At 37.1% G+C, this 22,423-nt stretch overlaps 1 protein-coding gene across 1 annotated transcript in view; it reads left to right on the top strand.

Annotated features, from left to right (window-relative positions):
- Nucleotides 1-1,640: 1,640 nt before the first annotated feature.
- The window catches only part of RAB21 (RAB21, member RAS oncogene family), a 35,880-nt gene continuing 15,097 nt past the window's right edge, over nt 1,641-22,423 (top strand). Inside the window, exons 1-4 of the mRNA XM_020968869.2 lie at nt 1,641-2,124; nt 16,112-16,171; nt 16,824-16,931; nt 19,845-19,908. Coding sequence (XP_020824528.1) covers nt 1,951-2,124; nt 16,112-16,171; nt 16,824-16,931; nt 19,845-19,908 — 406 coding nt within the window. The 5' untranslated portion in view covers nt 1,641-1,950. The remainder of the gene's footprint in view (nt 2,125-16,111; nt 16,172-16,823; nt 16,932-19,844; nt 19,909-22,423) is intronic.

A 22,423-nucleotide genomic window follows, 5' to 3' on the forward strand; every position in this document is an offset into this window, starting at 1 on the left:
TATCGTTTTGGGATAAGAGGATGGAAACAGGTGTTAGCAGCTGCAGCAGAATTGGAAGGAGGAGGTGGCCTTTTGATCTGAATTTAGAAGTAATCAAGGGATCCTAAAATGTAGCAGCTTTTTTGTGGTAATGCACTCCTAAGAGTGCTTATATAGAGCTTCGTGGAGAGGATTCTAATTTCCAATAGAAATATGATTTCTGGGTTTTGATTCCTGAAAAAGGATTTAGGATAAAACAGTTCTGACCAACAACATGTGAAAAAACTAGAGACAATCATTCTGTGCCTACATTTATTTCAAGTAAAAACTATGTTCTACATTCTATAAAGTAGGTGTAAATATCCTCTCATTGATTTAACCAGGAAATCCTCCCTGATTGACTATAAACAGAACAAATAAGAACAGTTCTCAAGGGACCCATTGGGAAAATGGTTTAATTAATTATAGTATTTGAATGTACTGAAATATTAGTACTCTATAAGAAATGAGGAAATGGACAGTTTTAGAACAAACTGGGAAGATTTCTATGAAATGATGCTGAGTGAAGTGAGCAGAACCAGGAGAACAATTTATATAACAACCACATTATAAAGAAAAACAGCTTTGAAAGACTTTAGAACTCTGGTAAATGCAAAGACAAACCAGGATTTCAGAATGCCAGAGATAAAGCTGCTATCCATCTATTGCTACAGCGACGATCAACTTCAAATAAAGTACAAGACATTTAGGTGATGGATGTTAGAAAGAGAATGAGACATATATTCCCAAGTATAGGAATGTGTTTTGTTGGACTGTGCATGTTTATGAAGTTTTTTTCCCTCTCTTTTTATAGTGTGTGAGAGGACAGGGAAGGGAGAGAAAATGCTTGTTAATTGGGAAAAAATAATATAATTAAATTTGGGGAGAAAAAATTAGAAAAAAGAAAGGGAGGGGACGAAAAACAGCTTTCTTTTCCCAGCTTTTTTCCTGGCTGTCAGTCCTAGCTTCCTCTCAGCTTAAATCCAACCTTTTCAAGAAGCCTTCCCCAGTCCTCCTTAGACCTAGTGCCTTTCCTATAATACCACCCGATTTATCCTCTAAGTGGCTTGCTGTTCATAGTTGCTCGCATACTGTCTCCCCCCATTAGTCGGTGAATTCCCTGAGGCCAGGCCTGTCCTTTGTCTTTTTTTGTATGTCAGAGTTTGGCACAGTGCTAGGCAAATAATAAATGCTCTTAATAAATGCTAATTTACTGACTTATTTCCTATGTAAAACTAACGTATTTGCTATGAGATTCATTGCCGCTTTATTGAGTAAATAGAAGTATATATAAGTGTGTGTATATATGTACATATATACATATGTGCACATATATACATATATACAAATATGTACATATATACATATATACATACACACACGTGTATTTTTAATGTAAATAAAATGCATCAGTGAGGAGGGGATGCATTCCGGGAGCGGGGGACTGCTTGTGCAAAGGCCCGGAGGTTAGAGCTGGGGCGTGGTCTCCAGCGCTAACCAGAGGCCCGCCCGGCCCGGGTAGGCGGGCGCCACGGACTCTTGCCTCGTCCGCGAGCGGGCGGAGGCGCGTCTCTTCCGGGCTTGCTCCCGTAGCCCCGCCCACCCGTCACGTGAACGCTGCGTGTGACGTAGGAGGAAGAAGACGCCATTAGAGGCAGTCGGAGAGGGAGCGCTCTTCCCCCAGGCCCCTGACGTGGAGCGCGGTCCTTTTTCGGACCTCGGCTGGGCGCTTGAGGTCCTGCTCGCCCGGTGGGGGCCGGGAGGCCGGCGTCGTCGCAGTCATTGTCGTTGTCGCCGTCGGCGGCGGGGCCGGGCTTGAGCCCACGGGCGGCGGCTGCGGCGGCTGCGGGGCCGGGCCTCGGATGTGAAGGCGCCGCCGGGGCTGCGCTGCGCTGGGAGCTCGGCTCGGAGGGGAAGCGGCGGGCGGGCAGGATGGCGGCGGCGGCGGCGGCCGGAGGAGGCGGCGGTGCCGGGGCCGGGGCGAGCGGCGGCCGAGCCTACTCCTTCAAGGTGGTGCTGCTGGGCGAGGGCTGCGTGGGGAAGACGTCGCTGGTGCTGCGCTACTGCGAGAACAAGTTCAACGACAAGCACATCACCACCCTGCAGGTGCGCGCCGGGCCCGGGAGGCGGGATGGGGGCCGCGCCCCGCCGCAGGGCGCCCTGCCTGTCACCTTGGGGCGCCGGAGACAGCCCCTTACCGGCGGGGCCCCTTGAGCACGCCGGCCTCCGGGCCTCGCGTGTCGTGCACGGCCCCCCACTCCTCTGGCTCCTCTTGGGTCGCGTTGGTCAGTAGTCACCAAGCGTATGTGGGGTGACCCCCAAATCCATCAAAGCTGCACTGAGACTTTGGGGATACTTGGTATTAAGCGCTTACTACATGCCTGCTAGATAAAGCATTTATGAAGCCTTTACTACGTGCCAGCTAGATAGATAAAGCGTTAGGAGCTTATCTTGTGGCATAGAGCGCTCGCTTACTGCGTGCCGGGTAGATGAAGATCTACAAAGCACTTCCTAGGTGCTGGCTAGATAGGTAAAGCCTTAGGAGTTTACTTGTGGCATTGAGGTAAAGCCTTCATTAAGCGCTTACTATGTGCCCGATAGATAGATGGAACCTTTGTTAAGCAATTACTGGGAGGTAAAGTCTTTATTATGTTCCAGATAGATAAAGCATTTATTAAGTTTACCTGTGTGGCAGATAAACGGAGCATTTTTAAGCACCTGCTGGGTGCCAGGCACTATGGAGATACAAAGAGAGGCAAAACCCAGCCACTGTCCTCAGCGAGCACACATTCTAATCGGAGAGATCATCAGCACAGTATTAATTAACAGCGCTTGGGTAGCGAGTGTCTAGAGGAGTTGGGCTGGTTTGGGCTTCTGAAATCAGGAACTTGGGTTAGGTCCTGGCTGTGTGAAACTGACATCTAACTTAATAGCTGGTGAAGACTAAGTGTTTATGCAAGTTCCATTTTGTTCTTCGCGTCTTTGAATTATGTTCTGATTGGCAGAACTGGACTCTCTGGAAGGTTTTTGTAATGACCAGGTAGGTTATAGGCAGTTTCATTTGTTGCCTGTGTTTGGCCTTTGGTTCTTGCTGCTGTTGTCTGTGAAGTCAGCCAGCTGATAGAAACAACACAGTTGCTCTCCAAAATTTAAGAAACTTACCGCTGTAAGTTTTTTTTAATGTATTTTTCTGGAATTACTTTGTATGATTAAAGTGCACTTCAGTGAATTACAGGATAAACATTGGTGTGGAAGTGGAGGTAAGAGTGTATAGTTATTCTCCTTCCCTCCCTCCCCTAGGAAAGGTTAGTGTAGACCTTGCCAAGCAACTTGGGCAACTTACTTAAACTTCCTGGGCCTCAGTTTCCTTCTCTGTGAAATGAAGGACTTGGAATAGATGTTTTCAGATATCTGTAGAGCTGTTGATCCTGTGAAAAATTGTTGTCCTGTGAAAAAGAGAATAATAGAAAAGCAAATAAAATTTTCAGCTGGAAGAGAAGGTTTTTCAGTCAGATTTTTATCAACTCGCTATCAAATTTTCATTCTCAAATCGGGATCCAATTTCAAAATAAAATGAGAAACCATGTAAAATGATTTTTAAACCTCAAAGTATTATATAAAATGCTAGATATTATTGCTGTTATAGTAGGTCTCTGGTAACTGTGTACCTGGTGTTTGTGTATATGTGTGTGTGTGTGTGTGTGTGTGTATATTTGTATTACACACAGTGTGTTTTGGATGCAAAGTCCCAATTGTTTTTCCATTGGTGGTCAATTTCTTTTTAGTGCTTATTTCAAAAATTCAGAAATCTCCTATGTACAATAGTACTTGAAATATTCTGAATTCTGTTAGGTGAGGGCTCTTTAATGACACTGCTTGGGCCAAAAGAGAAGTGGGTTAAAAGTGAATTTTTGGTACAACATAATTTATATTCTAACACATTTACTTTTGCAAGTGTCAGTATGTATTAAAGACATTCTAATATTAAACAGTGTAACAAATAGGAATCTTTGTGCACAAGTCACTAAACTCTGTAAGATAAATAAGAACCAAGGACTATAGAAACTCGACCAGTTAAGCAGGCCTATAAAGTAAACTTATGTTTTGAATGACATTTAAATATACCTTCTTGTTGTTCTAATGTGAAAATAGAAGATAACGATTTTGAAGTTTCTCATGTATTTTGAATATTTGGCTTCCGTCCTTGAACATAATGGCACTTTGATTTTAGCTGCCTCCACCATCCACTAAACACTTAAACCAGACAAGAGCTAGTGATCATGTGTTTCTGTGTACCAAGTGACGCCATTAGGATTGAGAGAGAAATTAGAGACTTCCAGCTTTAACTAATATAAACCTATGGGTATGTGTTTTAATCTTGGTGAAATTCCAGTTAGAGAGTATCTTGTTTCAGAATTCTGCAAACTGCCTGTTGCATGAGAACTTTGGGGCTTAGATCAATGGAGAGACATGTATCTGTATCTATACACACTCACACACACACATACATAGATGTATCTAAAAATATATAAAATATTTTAAATAATAAAAATATAAATTAAATACATATTTGTATATATTAAGTCTTACACTCATATGTATTTAATTTATATTTTTATTATTTAAAATATTTCATATATTTATAAATGTGTGTGTAGGATTAAATAGTATATTGGGACACTTTGATGTTGGGTTGTTTTGGCTTAGACTTAACATTTCTTCCTCCCTCCCTCACCCTCTTTTCAGAGAGCAGAAAAATCTAAATATGTCTCTGTTTTTAATGGTAAAATTTGAGTGTTAGGTTAAGTTCCACGGTATAGTGGAGCATAATATAGGGAAATCCCTGTGTAAAATACAGGAGTGCTCTAAAATTCCTGGATCTTTTAAATGAGGTTATATAATAAGTTTGACTTCAGAATGACAAAAATGTGTATACTTTTAATTTGCAGATGGAGAATGAGTTTGATACAGTGGAAAAGAGCACAAACTTTTACAGATATTATCTTGTATGGTTTTCTCACAACAACTTGGGAGGTAGTTGTTATTTTTACATCTGAGGAAACTGAGACTGAGAGGTTACCAGATTTAACTAAGGTCACACTGCTAGAGTCTGAGGCTGGATTTGAATGAACTTGGGCCTCCTGACCCTAGACACGTGGTTAAGATAAAACTTCTGAGTGCTGGTTTTTTCATTTGTAAAATCAGGATTCACTTAATCAGAGCTCTAGACAACTCTGAATTAGTAAAATTTGGTTGATGTTGAGCTGCAGAATGGATGTCACACCAGGAGTTCCTAACCTAACAGCATCAGAGGTCCAAATCCCTTTTTTCCTCCTTCTCCCTCTCTCCTTGCTGCCCGAAGGAAAATTTTTTTCAAATGCTCTCTTTTTAAGTGAGTTGGCCTACATCCTCGGAGCAGCATGCAAGTTAAGATCTAGAAATTGATTCTGCAGTTTGCCAGCTAGATTCAGGCCAACATAACCTGACTTTATTTTATAAAGATTGATATTTTTGAGCTGGGGCAACCAGCTTGAAATTGATCAGTTTCTAGAAATCTAAATACTACTTTACTACCTTTCCAGACTAGGGCAAATGGTGGGTCACAAATAAGTTTGACAATATGTGTTTGAGGGTGCGAAAGGTTCCTTGTTAGAGGTGTGCACAGAGGTTACTTTGTTTGGCTCTCTCTATCCTCTTACTAAGTTAACTGTTCTTTGTGGCCCAGGATAGGAGAGAGATACAATGGGTAGAGATGGGCTGTAGCATTCTCTGGGTACCAGTGCAGCTCCTGGGCAATCTAGTCCATATCTTGTGGCTTCTGATCATCAGTTTCTTGCATAACACCCCACCCCTCTCTTCAAAAGAGGAGAATTTATGCTCACAGAAAATTGAAGGACTTGGATGAGGGCCTCTCTCAGACTGGGCCAGTCCTTTGGAGGAGTTATAGGATGACATGGATGGAATAGCCTAGGTTGAGAATAGGGGTTACAGCCTTTACTTTAGTAAAGAAAATCCACAAATCAAAAAATCTCTCTGACATTGAAGAGACAGATGACATCTTTATGTTTGTGCTTGATGAAGTAGAAAATTGGAGATATGAAAAGTTTGGATAATTTTAGGAGAAATTTTGATCTTGCTCAAAACAAGACCCAGCAGTCATATAACCAGATTCATGGTATAGGTATATTTCTTCTCTGATGGTGAAGTATTTGTTTAGAACTTTGAAAAGTGCTATAGCACTTCAGAAATGACTTTGGTCTTCTTTTAAAAAAGGATTTGAAAGATTTTTCTTTGTTCCTAAACTGTTTAGAACCTGACTAGAAATTAAGCACAGGTAGTAAAGGATAAGAGTTGGCTTGATTTACAATTGATCTCACTTGGTTTGCTGTAGTCATTTAACTTTTATAAATTATCAGTCTGAATTCTTTGAGGCATGAGATTAACTATAGTAGGAAAGTGTTGGTAAGCATTTTAGCTATGAGTAAATCTACATAAAAAATCTATCTAACCAGTAATGTATTGGCTAAGAAGATAAAAATTTGTCAAAATTGAAAAAATTATGCAAAGTGAAGAAACCTTCTCGATGAGTCAGCCCATTGTTAGTTTAACAGACTTTAACTAGTTAATTGCAGATTTTAAAACATCCTGTTTCGGCAGTCTGATTTTCACTGAGTATTTTGCCCCAGCACTTTTAAACCGGTGTGACCTGACTAGAAGTCACAGCCTCTGAGCTCTAATGTCCTCATTTATGAAATATAGGGAATAATGCCTGTTTTTCCTCACAGACTTCTTGTGGGGGTCTAATAAGAAAATGTGACCCTGTGAGGAAGAGAAGTGTAGCACTGTTTGATCATTCATCTGTATCTGAGATTAGTCAACTGAGTCCTTGAGGGCACTTACTGTCTTTTGCCTTTTTGGATTTCCAACACTTAGTACAGTGACCAGCACATAGTAGATGCTTAGTAAATGTTGATTGATTGATTCCCTTCTGTCCATATTCAAAACTTCTTTACCTACCGATACTTCTTTGTCTCAGGAGACAGTTTCCTTCCTAGTCTTTTTCCTTGCCAAGACTAATCAATTTACCTGTGCTCTTAATTGATCTGAACTTTTCCCTTCCCACCTTCTCTGATGTCTTGCTTAATCATTAATGATCTCCTCTCTTATCTTTTAAATATTCCCTTCTCTAGCAGTTCCTTTGCCTTTGCCTGCAGTCATCTTCATGGCTCCCTTGTGCTCAAAAAAAAAAAAAAGCGAAACAAAATATCCTTCCTCCAAAACAAAACTATTTCCACCAACCTGCTAGCCCCATTGCTATTGTTTCATGTTACTCTTCCTTTCCAAAGTTTTTGAAAGAGTCTAATCTCAATTTTTCTTAGCCTATTGAAATTTGACCTCCCACCTTTAAGAGACACCCATTTCTAAAAAGTCACCAGTTGCCTCCTAGTTGCCAAAACAAATTGACCTTTCCCTAGGCTAGTTACCAAATATGCAAGCCTTTTCCCAGTCCTCACTGTCTTTGAACTTTCTGCCTTGTTTGACACTGACTACCCTCCTCCCTTTTTAATCCTTTCTTTTCCTTTGGTTTTCATGAACCTTCTAGTTGTTTTACTTTTGTTGCTAATCCTTTTCTGGCTTGTCTTCACTGGTTCTTCCTGCATCTTTCTCTCCATTGTTCTTTCTTTGGTCTTCTTCTCTCTATATTTTATCTTCATTTTAATTTTATCCACCTCCCCAGCATTACTTATCACATTTGTGCAGATAACTTCCAAATCTCTATCTCTGTCCTTTAATAATAACATGTTTAGCTACTTAAAATATAAAAATTGTTGTCCATATGTTAACATATGTAGCCAGAAAAATAGTGTAAGTATTATCTTTTATAGATGAGGAACCTGAAGCTCAGAGAAGTAAAATGACTTGTCCAAGGTCACACAGATAGTTGGGGTAGGATTCTAATCTGTATCCCCACTCCAGATCAGGACTCTTTCCACTACACTTCATGTCTTTCCCAAATGCTGAACTGTCTTTACCTGGGTGCCACCTCCAGAGCCTCAAACTCATAATTTCCAAAACTGAGCTGCTACCTAATTTCATTTTTTTAAATTGTCTTCCCCATCTTTCTAGTCAACCAGACTGGATATCTTGAAGTTATCTTTGGTTATAGTGGGTGCAGGAAAAATAAAAATACATTCAACTGCCAAATTCTGATTTTTTTTTTCTCCACAGTGTATCTAATCTGCCTTTTCCATTCCTCCTGCTATTACCTAGCCCTGGCTTTCATTTCATTTCTTATAGAATATTGCAGTTGAATTGCCTCCTGTTGAACTGGTCTCTCTTCTATGTTTATGTTATTGCGGTTTACTCTTGACAGTCATGTGTATTTAATGTTAAAAAATGCCTAACCTCTTATATTTTTATTCCTTAGTAATCTTCAGTGATTCTTGTTGTTTACATATCTTCCAAACGGTACTATATACTGTTTTCAAAACCCATTTTGCCTTTTCTTACTGCTGTATTGTCCCTAATGCCTAACATGAATTCCTTTCTATCTCTCTCTTTTGGAGAGAGACCTGTCCTTCATAGAAAGTAAACTCCCCATCCTGGAATCTTCACATAGCCCTTTGTACTTGCATGTTTTATACTTGGTTTTGTATGTAATTAATTTGTGTGATATCTTACCAACTGGATTATAAGTTCCTTGATGGCAGGAACTGTGTCTCTTCTACCTACCTTGAAAATGCTCTCATAAGACCATATCATGCTGCTATTTGTCATCTCAATGTGCCAAGGAGGTGATTCTGGGCTCTCCAAAGCTGTGTCAGTAAAGCACATGCTTTGTATGGAGAGGTAGAACTAACAGACCTGGACTCCACTACCTTATTACCAGTATGCTTTGTTTGGAAGTATAGCTGACACTGAAAATGAGATGCTAAGAAAAGTGGTTCTGATTGTATGCATATGGAAGAAATCTGTGTCGGTAGTAGCACAATTGAAAAACAGGGAGAAATTAAAGGAACCAGAAGACCTCTAGCACTTTAGGTAAATTTATATAGTGGATGTGTGGAAAGATATGGCCAAATATTACACAGGGTGAGAAGGCATGAACTAGGGCCAAGCAGAACAGGTCTGTTCCTTATTCTACATAATAGACCTTTGAATACTTGAAGATAGCTATGATTCTCTACCTGCTCCCACACCTCACTTTTCCAGGATTCCTAGAGGCCCAGGGTAGGAGTTCCAGAACTATGGAACAGGAGAAGAGAAGGAAGAGATATTTTATGCAAAACATGTTTTCCGGTATGAGAAGTTTCACCTACAAAAACCACAATTTAGAAAGCAGATAAAAGGGAGAATTATTCAGTTCATTTTATTTTTCAAAGTTTTATTGATGTGCTTTGTTTTCACAATACATTTACACATTCTTTCTCCCCACCCCCACTCCTTCAGAGATCTCTTATAACAAAGTAAAACAAGCTAAATTAACAATACAGTGACCTTATCTAAAAATGAATGCAGCATTCATATCTCTAGTACTCCCCAACCTCTCCTTTAATTTTTTTTAATTAACAGAAGTTTATTTTCTCTCAATCCATCCACCACCCATTGAAAGAAAAGAGAGAAAAAAACAAATTCCTTGTAACAAATACCATAGGCAAGGAAAACAAATAAGTCTATCATTGTCTGTATATAAAAATATGTTCCATTCTGCACCCTATCTGTCTGCTCTCTGTCAGGAGATGGATAATATGTTTCATTACCGCTCTTTTGGAATCATTGTATTGATCATAATTCTTAGAACTTTCAGAGTTATTCTTTACAGCATTGTTGTTGTATAAATTGTTCTCCTGGTTCATTTCATTCTTCATTCATCTGTAAAAGTCTTCAAAATTGTTTGTTTTTATAATATTGATGTTAATAGTATAAATTGTTCTTGAATATATTTAATGATTTATAAATAATCTCTATCCTTATTTCTTACAACATAATAGTATTCCATCACATTCATACACCACAACTTAATCATTTTTCAAAATATTTTTAATGTAGTGTTAATTGTACTCTAAACTCTTAAAACTAGGTAAATGTATCTTAATGGAAGGATTAACTATAAGGTTCTTTTATAGTGAATTTCATTTGTACATGTAAAATAATTTCCCTTAGGTTTTGTGTTAACCAAGTTCTTTTCAGGAGCACAAATGGTCCTGAAATAAATGGACGCATATATTTATTGTTGGGTATTCATCAGTTATTTCTCAAGCATTTAGTATTTCAGGACATTGTTATGCCTGTAACACCTATTAAAAAAGCAAAAGGCATGGTCCATGCCGTCATTTTTAAGATATTCTTAGGAAGAAATAATGTATTTAAAAGTTAACATTCCAACAAAGCATTATATAATAAATGTCAAATGAGTGGTAAAACTTCATTGAAAACATAGGTGAAGAAGATGTGGGAAAATTGGAACACTAATGCATTGTTGGTGGAATTGTAAAATGGTGTAACCGTTTTGGAGAGCAATTTGGAACTATGCCCAAAGGGCTATAAAAATGTGCATACCCTTTGACCCAGAAATAGCTTCTAGGGCTGTATCCCAAAGAGATCATACAAATGGGAAAAGAACCCACATGTACAAAAATATTTATAGCAGCTCTTTGCAGGTGGCAAAGAATTGGAAATTGAGGGGATGCCCATCAATTGGGGAATGGCTGAACAAGTTGTGGTATATGAATGAAAAGGAATACTATTGTGCTGTAAGAAATGACAAGCAGGCAGACTTCAAGAAAACCTGGAAAGACTTGTATGGACTGATGCTGAGTGAAGTGAGCAGAACAAGGAGAATGTTGTACACAGCAACAGCCATGACTGACTTTGATAGATGTAGCCCTTCTCAGCAATGCAAGTATCTAAGGCATCTTCAAAAGTCTTGTGATGGAAAATGCTATCCACATCCAAAGAAAGAACTGTGGAGTTTGAATGCATATTGAAACATACTATTTGCTTTTTTTTTCCCTTCTGTTTTGTTTTGTTTCCTCTTTCTTGTGGTTCCTTCTGTTGGTTCTAATTCTTCCTCACAACATGATTAATGTGAGAATATGTTTAATAGGAATGTATATATATAGCCTATATCAGACAGCACTCTGTCTTGGGGAGGGAGGTGAGGAGAGAGGGGGAGAAAAATTTAAAACTCAGAAGTTTATGGAAGTGATTGTTGATAAATCAAAAAATTATTAAAAAAAAAAGATGGGTGAGATAGGGGTTGGATAGTACTTAAATAAACAGAGAAGATTTGGGAACGTAATAGGTGAGCTAAGTCAGTGACAAAGGTTCAGGGGATAGTGAAAAGATCCAGTCTGTCTGTAGTAGAGTTCAGAAGGAGAGTAATAGAAGATAAGCTAGCTATAGAAAGACAGGTTTACTAATACACAACAGTTATTGGTGTGGATTGGTACAAACTTTCTGTTAAGTGGTTTGGAGTGATGGGAGAAAAGTCACTAAAGAAGTCACACATTTCATTCATAATCCTACTACTCTGCATATATCTTGAGAAGCTTCCATTTAGCCTTAAATGTAGCAGTACATTTTGTGAAAGCAAAAACAAAACCAAAAAATCACCAAAAGTTGTAAACAGTATGGGTGCCTATAATTTATTTGAGTATACTGTGGTAAATGAAGTCTCTTTCTTTAGAAGTGATTGATATATTTAGAAAATCTAATGAATTGTTGCAGAGTGAGCAATTAGTTAACTTGCTTTTTATTATAGTCAGAAGATAATGACTATAATAATGCAAATAAATTAACATTAAAAGGTAGTTGAACTCCAGTTGAACACTCGTAGTAACCAGTGTTGGTCCTTGAGAACTGAGGATTTACGCACTTTCCTCTCTGAGGTTAAGTATTGGCTATAGAATGTGGTGTGTACTGTCAGGCTTGGTTGCTGGTTTTATTTGTATGTGTTATGGCTGTGATATAAAATTAAACGACAATGATAGGTTGAAAGTTACAGGCTGAGTCAGTTAAAACAGCTTTTTTTTTGAGCAGTAAAAGGTCCATACTAGTGTAAATATTTTAGATTTAAGCAACAAGTCCAAGGAATCTTTTGTTGTTTTTTACTGAAAGCTGTAACTAGTTCAAGGAGTAAAATATCTTTTATTATGGTTGATGTATAATTTGGATAGATCTGTAACGTCCAGGGGATGCTTTGAGTCTTGATTTGGAGATCAAAGCAGTGTCTTCACACATTGTATTTTATTGTTGTTCAGTCATTTCGGTCATGTCTGACTCTTCATACCTCTATTTGGAGTTTTCTAGGCAATGATAATGGAATGGTTTACAGTTTCCTTCTCCAGCTCATTTTACAGATGAAGAAACTGAGGCAAACAGTTAAGTGACTTGCCCAGGGTTACACAGCTAGGAAGTGCCTGAGGTCAAATTTTAATTCAGGTCTTCTTGATTCCAGGCTTGGCCTCTTTTATACAAAGTAGTTATAGATTTATGTCGATGTCTTACCCCCTCTACCAGACTTCAACCATGAAAATAAGGACAATATCTCAATTAAACTTTCATTCTCCTTAGCAGTGTGCTCTGCACATAATAAGCCTTTAATTCATAGTATAGTTCTTTGTGTTTTCTGTGTTTCTGGGGTCTTGCTGAAATGGGATCAGTTCAGAAGTCTATAGTAGATCAATGAGAGATAGAATGGTGGGGTAGAAATAACAAAGCAAGAAAGTGCACGTCAAAGTCCCATCATTGTGTTACCTAGGACAAGTCATTTAAACTCTTCATACTTCGTTTTCTTCACCTATAAAAGTCTTTAAAATTCATTGATATATACTTTTGACTCAGAGGAGGTCAAGAACTAAAGCAGTTTAATAGAGCTATATAAAAAAGTTGGTTATTTTTGGAGGTAGTGGGCTCCCTTTCCCTAGAGTTCTTTAAATATAGGCTTTGTAACCACTTGTAGAGGAGATTTATGTACAGGTTGGACAAGATGCCTTCTGAAGCCTCTTTGAAATTCTGTGAAAGAGAATGAAAAAAAGGCCATTGAATTTGGTGATAGATGTTATTGGTGGCCATTGACAATTTCAGTAGAGTTTTTAGAAACCTCAATGATGGTTGTACCACCATGACATCATAATTTCAGGTGTGCTGCATTAGAAGGTTGAAATGGCATTAAGAAAAAAGAGATAGGAAAAACAGGTAGACTGGATAAAATATTCCCAGAGGTGACATATTTTAACTGGAGGTGACACATTTTAAGGGCATTAAGGGATTTATTCTGAAGATATCTGAAAGGGGAAGCCTTAAGGGTCAGAAAAAATGGACCTTGGACTTCATCTTTATCAAAATGTAATCAAGAGAATATTAATAACTACTGACCTGTATGCCTGCTTAACCATTTCTACAAATGTTTACAACAATATTCTACTCACTTTCCGAAACCATCCTTGATGTTGAAAGTATGAGAAGGGAATTGTCAGGCTTACACAATTGACTAAAAGATGTAGGGAGTATGTTATCTTAATGTTGTTGGTTATTAATAAAAATATTCAGCAAAGCAAAATATTAGTCACTTTAAAGGATGTCTTATAAAGTGTCTTCTGTGTATATAAAAGATTATAAAAGATTTCTTGAAAAAAAATTTTTTGTGGATAGAGCACCCGCCTTGGAGTCAGGAGGACCTGAGTTCAAATGCGGCCTCAGAGACATAACACTAGCTGTGTGACTCTGGGCAAGTCACTTAACCCCAATTGCCTCACCAAAAAAAAAATGGCAGTGGGGTTAAGTGACTTGCCCAGGGTCACACAGCTAATAAGTGTCAAGTGTCTGAAGCCGAATTTGAACTCAGGTCCTTCTGACTACAGGGCCAGTGCTCTATCCACTGCACCACCTAGCTGCCCCTTGAATATTTTTAAAACAGAAAAATTTTAAAACAAAAAATTTTGCCCACTGCCCTGATTAGTCCCAATTAAAATGGTAGTGGTGAGATGTACCCTCACTAAAGATACTTGTAAGTATCATAGAGAATGTATAGCATAGAGTCTAAATGGGAGAGAATTTTTTCTAGCTTAGAGGCCCCTGTTTATGACATTGTGGTGATTGCATCAAGCTCTTCAGCATTGGACTTATAATCATGTAAGGGTTCAGCCTAACTATCCACACTGGAAAAAACAAGTAGACAAAGAATATCTGTTGTCTAGATTACCATGTTTGCTTGAACAGGTATCTCATAGAATTAGTTGTTCAGTATAAATATATTGGACAGGCACTGCAAATAGACAATGAGCTGGTCCCAGAATTGAACAGTAGGAGAAAGGGCTAGATTGTCTTTGAGATATCGCGCAATGCTTTAATGACCCCTACATCTCTTCCTGAATCAAAGGCCGAACTTTTAACAACCATATTTTTCTTGTATTACTATATGACTATATGACTATGTTACTATATGAATGATCCACCATTTCTGAAGAATGAAAATTAAGGGCTATCAAAGAACAATGGAGAAGCACATTGGGGACGTGATTAGGATGCAGTACGTTACTGACCAAGAATTGTGCAAGATAAGAGTAGTATAAAGGAAGTCATTGGAGAGATGTATGATCAGGAAAGTAGATGGTGTTGTAGTGAGAGTAAAAAATAACTGATACACAGACTCTCATTTTATATTGGTATGCACACAATGTCAAGACACCAACAGAAAGACTACCAGTGCATTGAGTGGACCTTCCATGGAAGGTTCAGGGGAATAAGGGTGGCAAAAGTTACACAGAATAAAAAGATATGGCTGGGGACTATGATTTTCACTTTTGGAAGGAGTTTCTACGTTAGTGAGATTGTAGATACATGTGTTTGCAACTAGAGCCAAGTTTGATAGATGAAGTTCAGTATCAAGCTGGGTAATGGCTGTTTTTGGTCAGAGGCAAGCAGTGACTATAAAGTAATGAGATGTTTTCTTTTGTTGCCTATAAATTGGATCTATAGGCAGTTCCTACAACACTTTACATAGGCTATGTTGTTCAAATAAACAAAGTGTTCAAAACGAACACTTTGGGAGGTTAATGCTCATCTGGAGATATGTTCTGATACATACTCAATACTTAAAAGTATCCATGATTTTTCTCTGGTGTGGGTAGGTTATTCTCTTCACAGATTGCAGTTCCTACTATGACTTCATAGATGATCTTCATGAGGTACTATGGCATCAAAAGTAATTGTCCTCATGAAGCCAATCTGTTGATAGGTCTTGGACAAGAGATCATGTCCATCCTTAGATCCATATTCTTTCTATCTTGGTGTGGGACCTCCAGGAGTTTGTTGGCATAACCTTCAAAGAGCCAGGATCATTTCCATGTTACAGAGAAACATGCAGACAGAACTTTCATCAAAGTCTGATGTAAATTCCCATTATTTTATAGCTATATTTTGTGTGGCCTGTGGTGCCAGTGAGATTAAAAACTCCTTGAGGATGGGCCCACATTGTTTTGTACTCATTAAAAAGAGGGCACATTGTGTAGTAAGTATTCTCTGAATTGTTGAATTCTGGAAATTTTATAGCCTAACCATAGTCTGTACATCTACTGTACAGCTATCTCTACCCCATTGTGACTTTCCTGTCGTGGTTTCAATACATCACAGGTTAGCATAAGAAATTGAATGGGAATTTTTGTGGAAGCTGCAGGCAACACACAAAGGCCAGCAGATGACAAAAAAAGTTTAGAAACTCAGAAATACATAAAAATATATGTTTAATATTGTATAATATCAACACAGATTTTACAATAAGGTACTGCAAGCACCCCATAAAAGAAAAAAATATTCAGACTTCTGCTCTGGTATGAAGGGTGGGCCAAAAAATATTACCCAGATTTTCCACATCAAAGGGACACCACACCCCTAACCCCTGTGATGTAGAAGGAATAACTGTAGTTTTATGCTGACTTGAATTGAAACTCAGCTACTTATTTTTCCCCCATCAATTTTTAATGCTTTATATTAAGATTGTTCCTTAGTGTAAAGCCATGGGCATGAGGCAATATTATTCTTCTATACCCAACCCTATAATAATGTGTGTGTATTTCTCTCTCTCTTCTAGGCATCTTTCCTAACAAAGAAGTTAAATATTGGTGGGAAAAGAGTAAATCTTGCTATATGGGTAAGTTAACCTTTTTTTTTTGCAAGTTTGGATGTTTCTGGAATTGTTTAAGTAATCAGGAAATTGGGACTTGAGCTATCCAAGTTTTTGTTGTTGTCAATTGTTAATTTGTTAAGTTAATTCTTTCTGTTTAAAATGTTTCTAGAAAGAAATTTTAGCGATCGCAAACACAGCATTTAAATAACCAAACAGGATCCGAAAAGATTTTTTATATTTAAATTTCTTTATTCATAGTCTTATTTTTGAAGTGTGCAATAGCATATAGTTTCCCCTTCCAACTTTTTTCTTCTGTTTTTTCAGAAAACATTTTTTTCAACCATATAGACTTTTTAAAATGCCAGCCTGCTTTTGTCTTTTGAGTAAAATATCCTGAACATAATTGAATTTTTGAAGGTTTTGTGGAGTATCAAGAGGAAAGTATAGATGTGGAAGTTAGAGGAAATCAGGCTAAGTCTGTACAGGCAGATTTACTTACTCTAGAAGTAAAGGCTACATTTAAAAATTTAAACATTTTAGATTCTCCTTATTCTAGTATTTCCATTCTCCTCCTATGGAATGTCTTATGTTAAAGCAGTTGTGTTTTAACAGTTGAACCTTTGAGCCTGTATAATCAGAAGAATTTTCATGATAACAAATCTTTTGTCTAATCTAGGACACAGCAGGCCAAGAGAGGTTCCATGCATTGGGTCCAATTTACTACAGAGATTCAAATGGAGCTATTTTAGTTTATGATATAACAGATGAAGATTCCTTTCAGAAGGTATTGTTTATCTTTTTGCTGATAGCTTGAATTTATTATTTTGTAGTCATAATGAAATGTTTTGTGAGACAGTCAAGTTAAACTTTTTGAGGACTTGGATTGTTTTTTATTTTTCTTATCTCTGTGACCTGGTATGATGTTTTATGCATAGTATGTGTGTAATGTTTCTTAAATTGAATTACTGTTCATTAAATATAGGATAAAGGTATAGTCAAATAACTGGTGACTCAAGTGTTTTGAAATGGGGTAAGATATATATATATGTATGTATATGTATACAGACATAGAGACATATGTACATATATTTAAAGGAGTCTGTTAAGGTATCTATTAGTTTTTCATATATTAGGAAAAGGATAACCATGGTAAATTGAATAAAATTGCAGGATAAAATATGAGCTTCTGTTAACCCATTTCTTAAAGCAATGGTGTCAAACTCACATAGAATTAGATTCTTGTGGGCCAGTGAGTTAGAAGACCATAAATTAACATTAACTTTGTTGTGTTGTATTTTTATTTATTTTATTTAACATTTCTGGTTCCTGCAATACCTTCTGTTTGACACTTGCTCAAAGTACACAATGATTTAGTAGTTTGGCCATACCTTGGTTTGACTGTTGCACCATATTATATACATAAAAGAATTGCTATCAGAAATCTAGCCTGGGCCAGATACCATTTCCCACCAGCTGCACGCCTTGGACTCAACATGTTCCCAAGAAACTTGTCATCTAGGAGATTGCATTGCAGTAGCTTTGGTACTCACACCTCATTCAGCATCTTGAGTTGCCTCAGCACCTCTGATTGGAGGGCAGAGCAAAAACTCTTTCCAAAACCACCATTTAAAGAGGACTCATAGCTTAACTATTTTCTGCTAACTGTACTCATTGGATTTGACTCCACCTTCATCATACCCCTGTGGTACCTTTCCTTCCTCTCCCTGCCTCCCCTTCCCTCCATCCTTATAGCCTTCCTTTTGTGTGTTGTCTTCTCCCATTAGATTGCTTGAGGGCAAGGACTGTTTTATTTGTATTCATATTGTTTAGTACTGTGCCTAGCTGTAGTAGTTGCTTAATAAATGTTTATTGATTTGAAAGATAAAATACTGAGAGGTAAAGAAAGGAAGCTTAAAAATTGGAATTGGTATTCAGGGAATCAGTAGAGGTAAAGTTGGAGTGGGAAGAAAGAACAGCATGTTTGGGTCCTTTGTCCTTCCCTGAAGTGTATGATGGCTTTGTGTAAGAATTTAGTTCAGGCCAACTATTTTTAAAAAAATCTTTCCTGTTCCCCTTCCCTTTCTAATCCAGGTTGCAAATGGTAGGTCTCTTTACAGTTTTGGGGCCAGAAGGATTATAAATGAGTTGGCTCAAATTTTTCTGCTGGTTTTCCTTCATATTTAAGGAATTATGGACAAATGAAATACCACTATGCTTTTTCTAAAATCATTACTTCCTTAATGAGGAATATGTAACCAAAGTGGGTAATTTTGTAGTTGAAAGCACTTTTCATCTTGAATTATAAGCTTTCTTTAGTGCTGAAATATTTAGCTGACTCTTTTATCTGGTGGCTATACCTACTTCTAATTTTGGATATTTTTGCTTGCTTGAAAGCAGTGTAAAGACATGCAAATTAGCCCTTGAGTGTTAATAGCTAGTGGAAAAACGTTGCCCAGGAGGTGAAAAAAGTAAGTAATAAGCAGCCACTAGCTGTTAGAATTCCTATTGTCTTAGTGTAGTTGTTGTTTGGTGTTAATATCATTCCTTCTTACCCTATTAGGTGGGAATAATTTAAGGTGATTTATTTGTCAAATATGAGGGAACATATTAAGGGACAAAGAATAAAAGAAGTCCAATATTTTGTCCGAAAGGTGAGTTAAAGGGTGGGAGAGTCTTTTGGAAGTTAAGCAATATATGGAAAGTGATTAGGAAGAAGGCAGGATGCTAATGAGGGATTATATAATCATATAAATAAACTAAAGTAAAAAGAATCTTTTATCAGGTTGTAAAATGTAAATGCAAAGCTACATTTGTTAGAGTAAGCCCCATGTGAGTTCTGTCATTTCACTTGAGAAAACAAGGAGGGTATAACCGTTGTGATAATACTATCAAATTCTCCCTGTGGGAAACAGAACAAGGAATGAAGGTTAAATGGCCCACAGGATAACAACCTATGTGTTATTGGAACAAAGAGACTTGGACAGTGCTAGACTCAGAAATGTAGGGCACAGTACTGTTGAGCAAGTAGGGGAGATACTATCCCTTTTTCTTTAGTAGATCAGAAGTCCTTACAGAGGTTCCTCTGAGTGTGTTCTGTGGTCCTACAGCAAGAACTGTTGGAAACCTGAACTGCTTTTTGGGGAGTATGGAGTACTAGACACATAGCTGAAACTTTTTAAAAAAAATTTTAATGTGTTTTGTAGATTTTGGCTGAGCTGAAAGTGATTTGATTAGATTAGACCTAACAAACTTCAAAGGAACATTTATACTAGTTGTATTGTAAAAGATTTCAGGATACTCAGTTCAAATGAATCATTCTTTTTGGTTTGTATAAATTATGAGAAGTTTTGCTTGTAGAGTTATAGGATGGATATAGGAATGATTTAGAGGGATTATTTAGCTTCCTTTTGCCGCATCTTGTTCTTTGTCAGGATTATTTTCATTTTCTATTTATCTTGTTGCCTTAAAAATTTTTTTTTCTCTAAGCTTTGGGGGTGAGGTTTAATCATAACCAAAGAAACTTTATGTATGGTTTCAGAAGTTAAAATTTTTTCTGTTATAATGTATGACTTAAAAGAGTGAAGACTAAAGTTATTTCCTTATAGTAAATTATTTATGGTAGCATATTGTATTAATAGCAAAATACTGTGATGCAAGGCTTGGCGTGTATTTAAATACATACTTTTTGTATACACAGGTGAAAAACTGGGTCAAGGAATTACGGAAAATGTTGGGAAATGAAATCTGTTTATGTATAGTTGGTAAGTATTATTTACCTTACATTATTTTGATATAGTCTGTATCTTTCAGATTTCATGGAAGAAACATTTATTTTTTAATGTTTCTAAAGTTATGTCAGAAAGGGAAGAAAGTAGTCTTTTAAAACAGCTCAACCTAGAATCAGAATTTCAGTGTTGAAAGTTTTAACATTATCTAGTATAAGTTTTTGTTTTAAAGATGAGATGAAGCACAGAGGAATTAGGTGGCTTGGCCTAAGTCACTTACTTTTAGCATTACCTTTTTTTGAAAATTGATTTGAGTGAGGTAGCAAATGATTCATTTCAAATGTAATATTTCAAATGCCATGCATTTTTGAAAAGATGACTCAGATAACTTACTATCTTAATTAGGAAAATCAAATCTGATTTGCTCATGAAGAAAATAGCTAAGAAATAATTTTTTTGGACTGCATCTGTGCTTTTATTGGTTTAGATAACTCCCAATGAGAAAATTACTCTACTAATTAACATCAGCACTTCTTATGTGACCTATCCAGAGTCATACAGCCAGTGTGTGTCAGAGGCAAGATTTAAACCCAAGGCTGGCTTTTTATCCACTATATCACAATGCCTCACCAATAAAATAATAGCAATTTATATTGATTTAGTGGTTTACATTTACCAAATGCTACATACCTCCTCTTTCAATCCTCACAAAAACCCTGTAAGTTAGGCAGGGCAAATAATTTCACTATTTTTACAAGTGAGATGACTCAAAAAGGTTAAGTGATTTGCCCAGGTCACAAGAATAGTAAACTGGCCAGGCTAGAAATGAAACCCAAGTCTATGGGTTCAGTGCTCATTGTATGTCATCATTCTGCTGCCTCTTTAGACCAGTAAAAAATTAATAACTCTTTTTCCATTAAAAAAAATGCCCTACTCAGTGATATCCTGTCCATGGTCATTCAGAAAAGATTAGCCTTTCCATCTGCAGTGGTGATAAATTCAAATACAAATGGAATCCTGAAAGTTACATATTGACTTAGAAAATCACAAATTAAAATTGTTGTGTTGTACTTTTATTTATTTCATTAAATATTTTGTGATTAAATTTTAATCTGGTTTGGCTTGTAATGGAGAGTTTTGTTTTTGTTTTTGCCTTTTTTGGTGAGGCAGTCGGGGTTAAGTGACCTGCCCAGAGTCACAGAGCTAGTACGTATCAAGTGTCCGAGGCTGCATTTGAACTCAGGTCCCCCTGACTCCAAGGCTGGAGCTCTATCTACTGAGCCACCTAGTGGCCCTTGTGCTGGAGAGTTTTGAGGAGTTTGACACTTCTAATCTACAATACAAAATGCCCAAACAAATGGAATTAAAAATGTATCTAGATATGTCTCCAGACATTTTAAGATCACTATCATTTCCCTCTTCTCCCATTTGCAGTTTTCTTTTTTCCAGGGAATATTGTTCTGGATATGATTTCTAGACCCTTCGCTGTCTTAGTCATCTTTTTCTTGATAGATCCCATTTAGTTATCCCTATTAAAATGTGGCAAACAGTGCTGCATATGCTATTCTGGCTGTGACCAAATAGAACTCTGTAGACTGATTCAAGTGGGTCAGTGTGCATCTTTATTTCTTCAGCTCATCATGCACTTAACTTTTGAATAAAACCTACATTAACATTTTTAAAATAATGAATTTCATCATACAGAGTGTTAGTCTAGATTCCTCTTCATTGTCTATTCACTTCTATATTTGTGGATATTATTTTTATTAATCAAAGCTTTCAATTAACTTTTATGTACATATTATTGCCTCAAATCAAGCTTGTTAATCTCATCCAAAAACTCTGAATCTTAACATGCCAAGCCAGGTATTGGCCACCTGTGGGCTTGTAGAATTGACTTTAAAAATGCTATCAGGACTCTTCGTTTTTCCCAGTTACATTTCATCTTGTTAATTTTGGCTAATACCAGTCCTATTAATTGATTTAAATTTTTATGTTGTCATCCAACTTAAATAACTTGTAGCCTTTGGTTATCTGGAGATATTTCTTTCTATACTTTCTATATCATTAAGTTACTTTTGGTATGAGTTGAAATAATAAAAAAATATAAAAGACCCTTTACTTCTGTGGGTTTTCTTTTTTTGGGGGGGGTTCTGGATATGAAATAAGTAAAAGCTAGTATTTAGATTTCTTTACATGAAAAAAATTGTCATTTGTTTTTGTTTTGTTTTGCTGTTGTTGTTGTTGTTGTTTTTGGCTAGGCAGTGGGGTTAAGTGACTTGCCCAGGGTCACACAGCTAGTGAATGTCAAGTGTCTGAGGTGGGATTTGAACTCAGGTCCTTCTGACTCCAGGACCAGTGCTCTATCCACTGCGCCACCTAGCTGCTCCTACATGAAAAAATTAGAAGTTATTTTGGAATGCTGGTTAAAGACCTTAGTAATCCTAATAAAACTGACATAGTGCATTAGAGTTTGCAGAATGTGTTGCAGATATCCTGTTAGAGCCCTTGTGAGGTAGATGATACAGGTATATTCTTCTTTTATAGGTGA

The sequence above is a fragment of the Phascolarctos cinereus genome, unplaced genomic scaffold (genome assembly GCF_003287225.1).
Source record: "Phascolarctos cinereus isolate Bilbo 61053 unplaced genomic scaffold, phaCin_HiC Scaffold_1;HRSCAF=81, whole genome shotgun sequence".
Lineage (NCBI taxonomy): Eukaryota > Metazoa > Chordata > Mammalia > Diprotodontia > Phascolarctidae > Phascolarctos > Phascolarctos cinereus.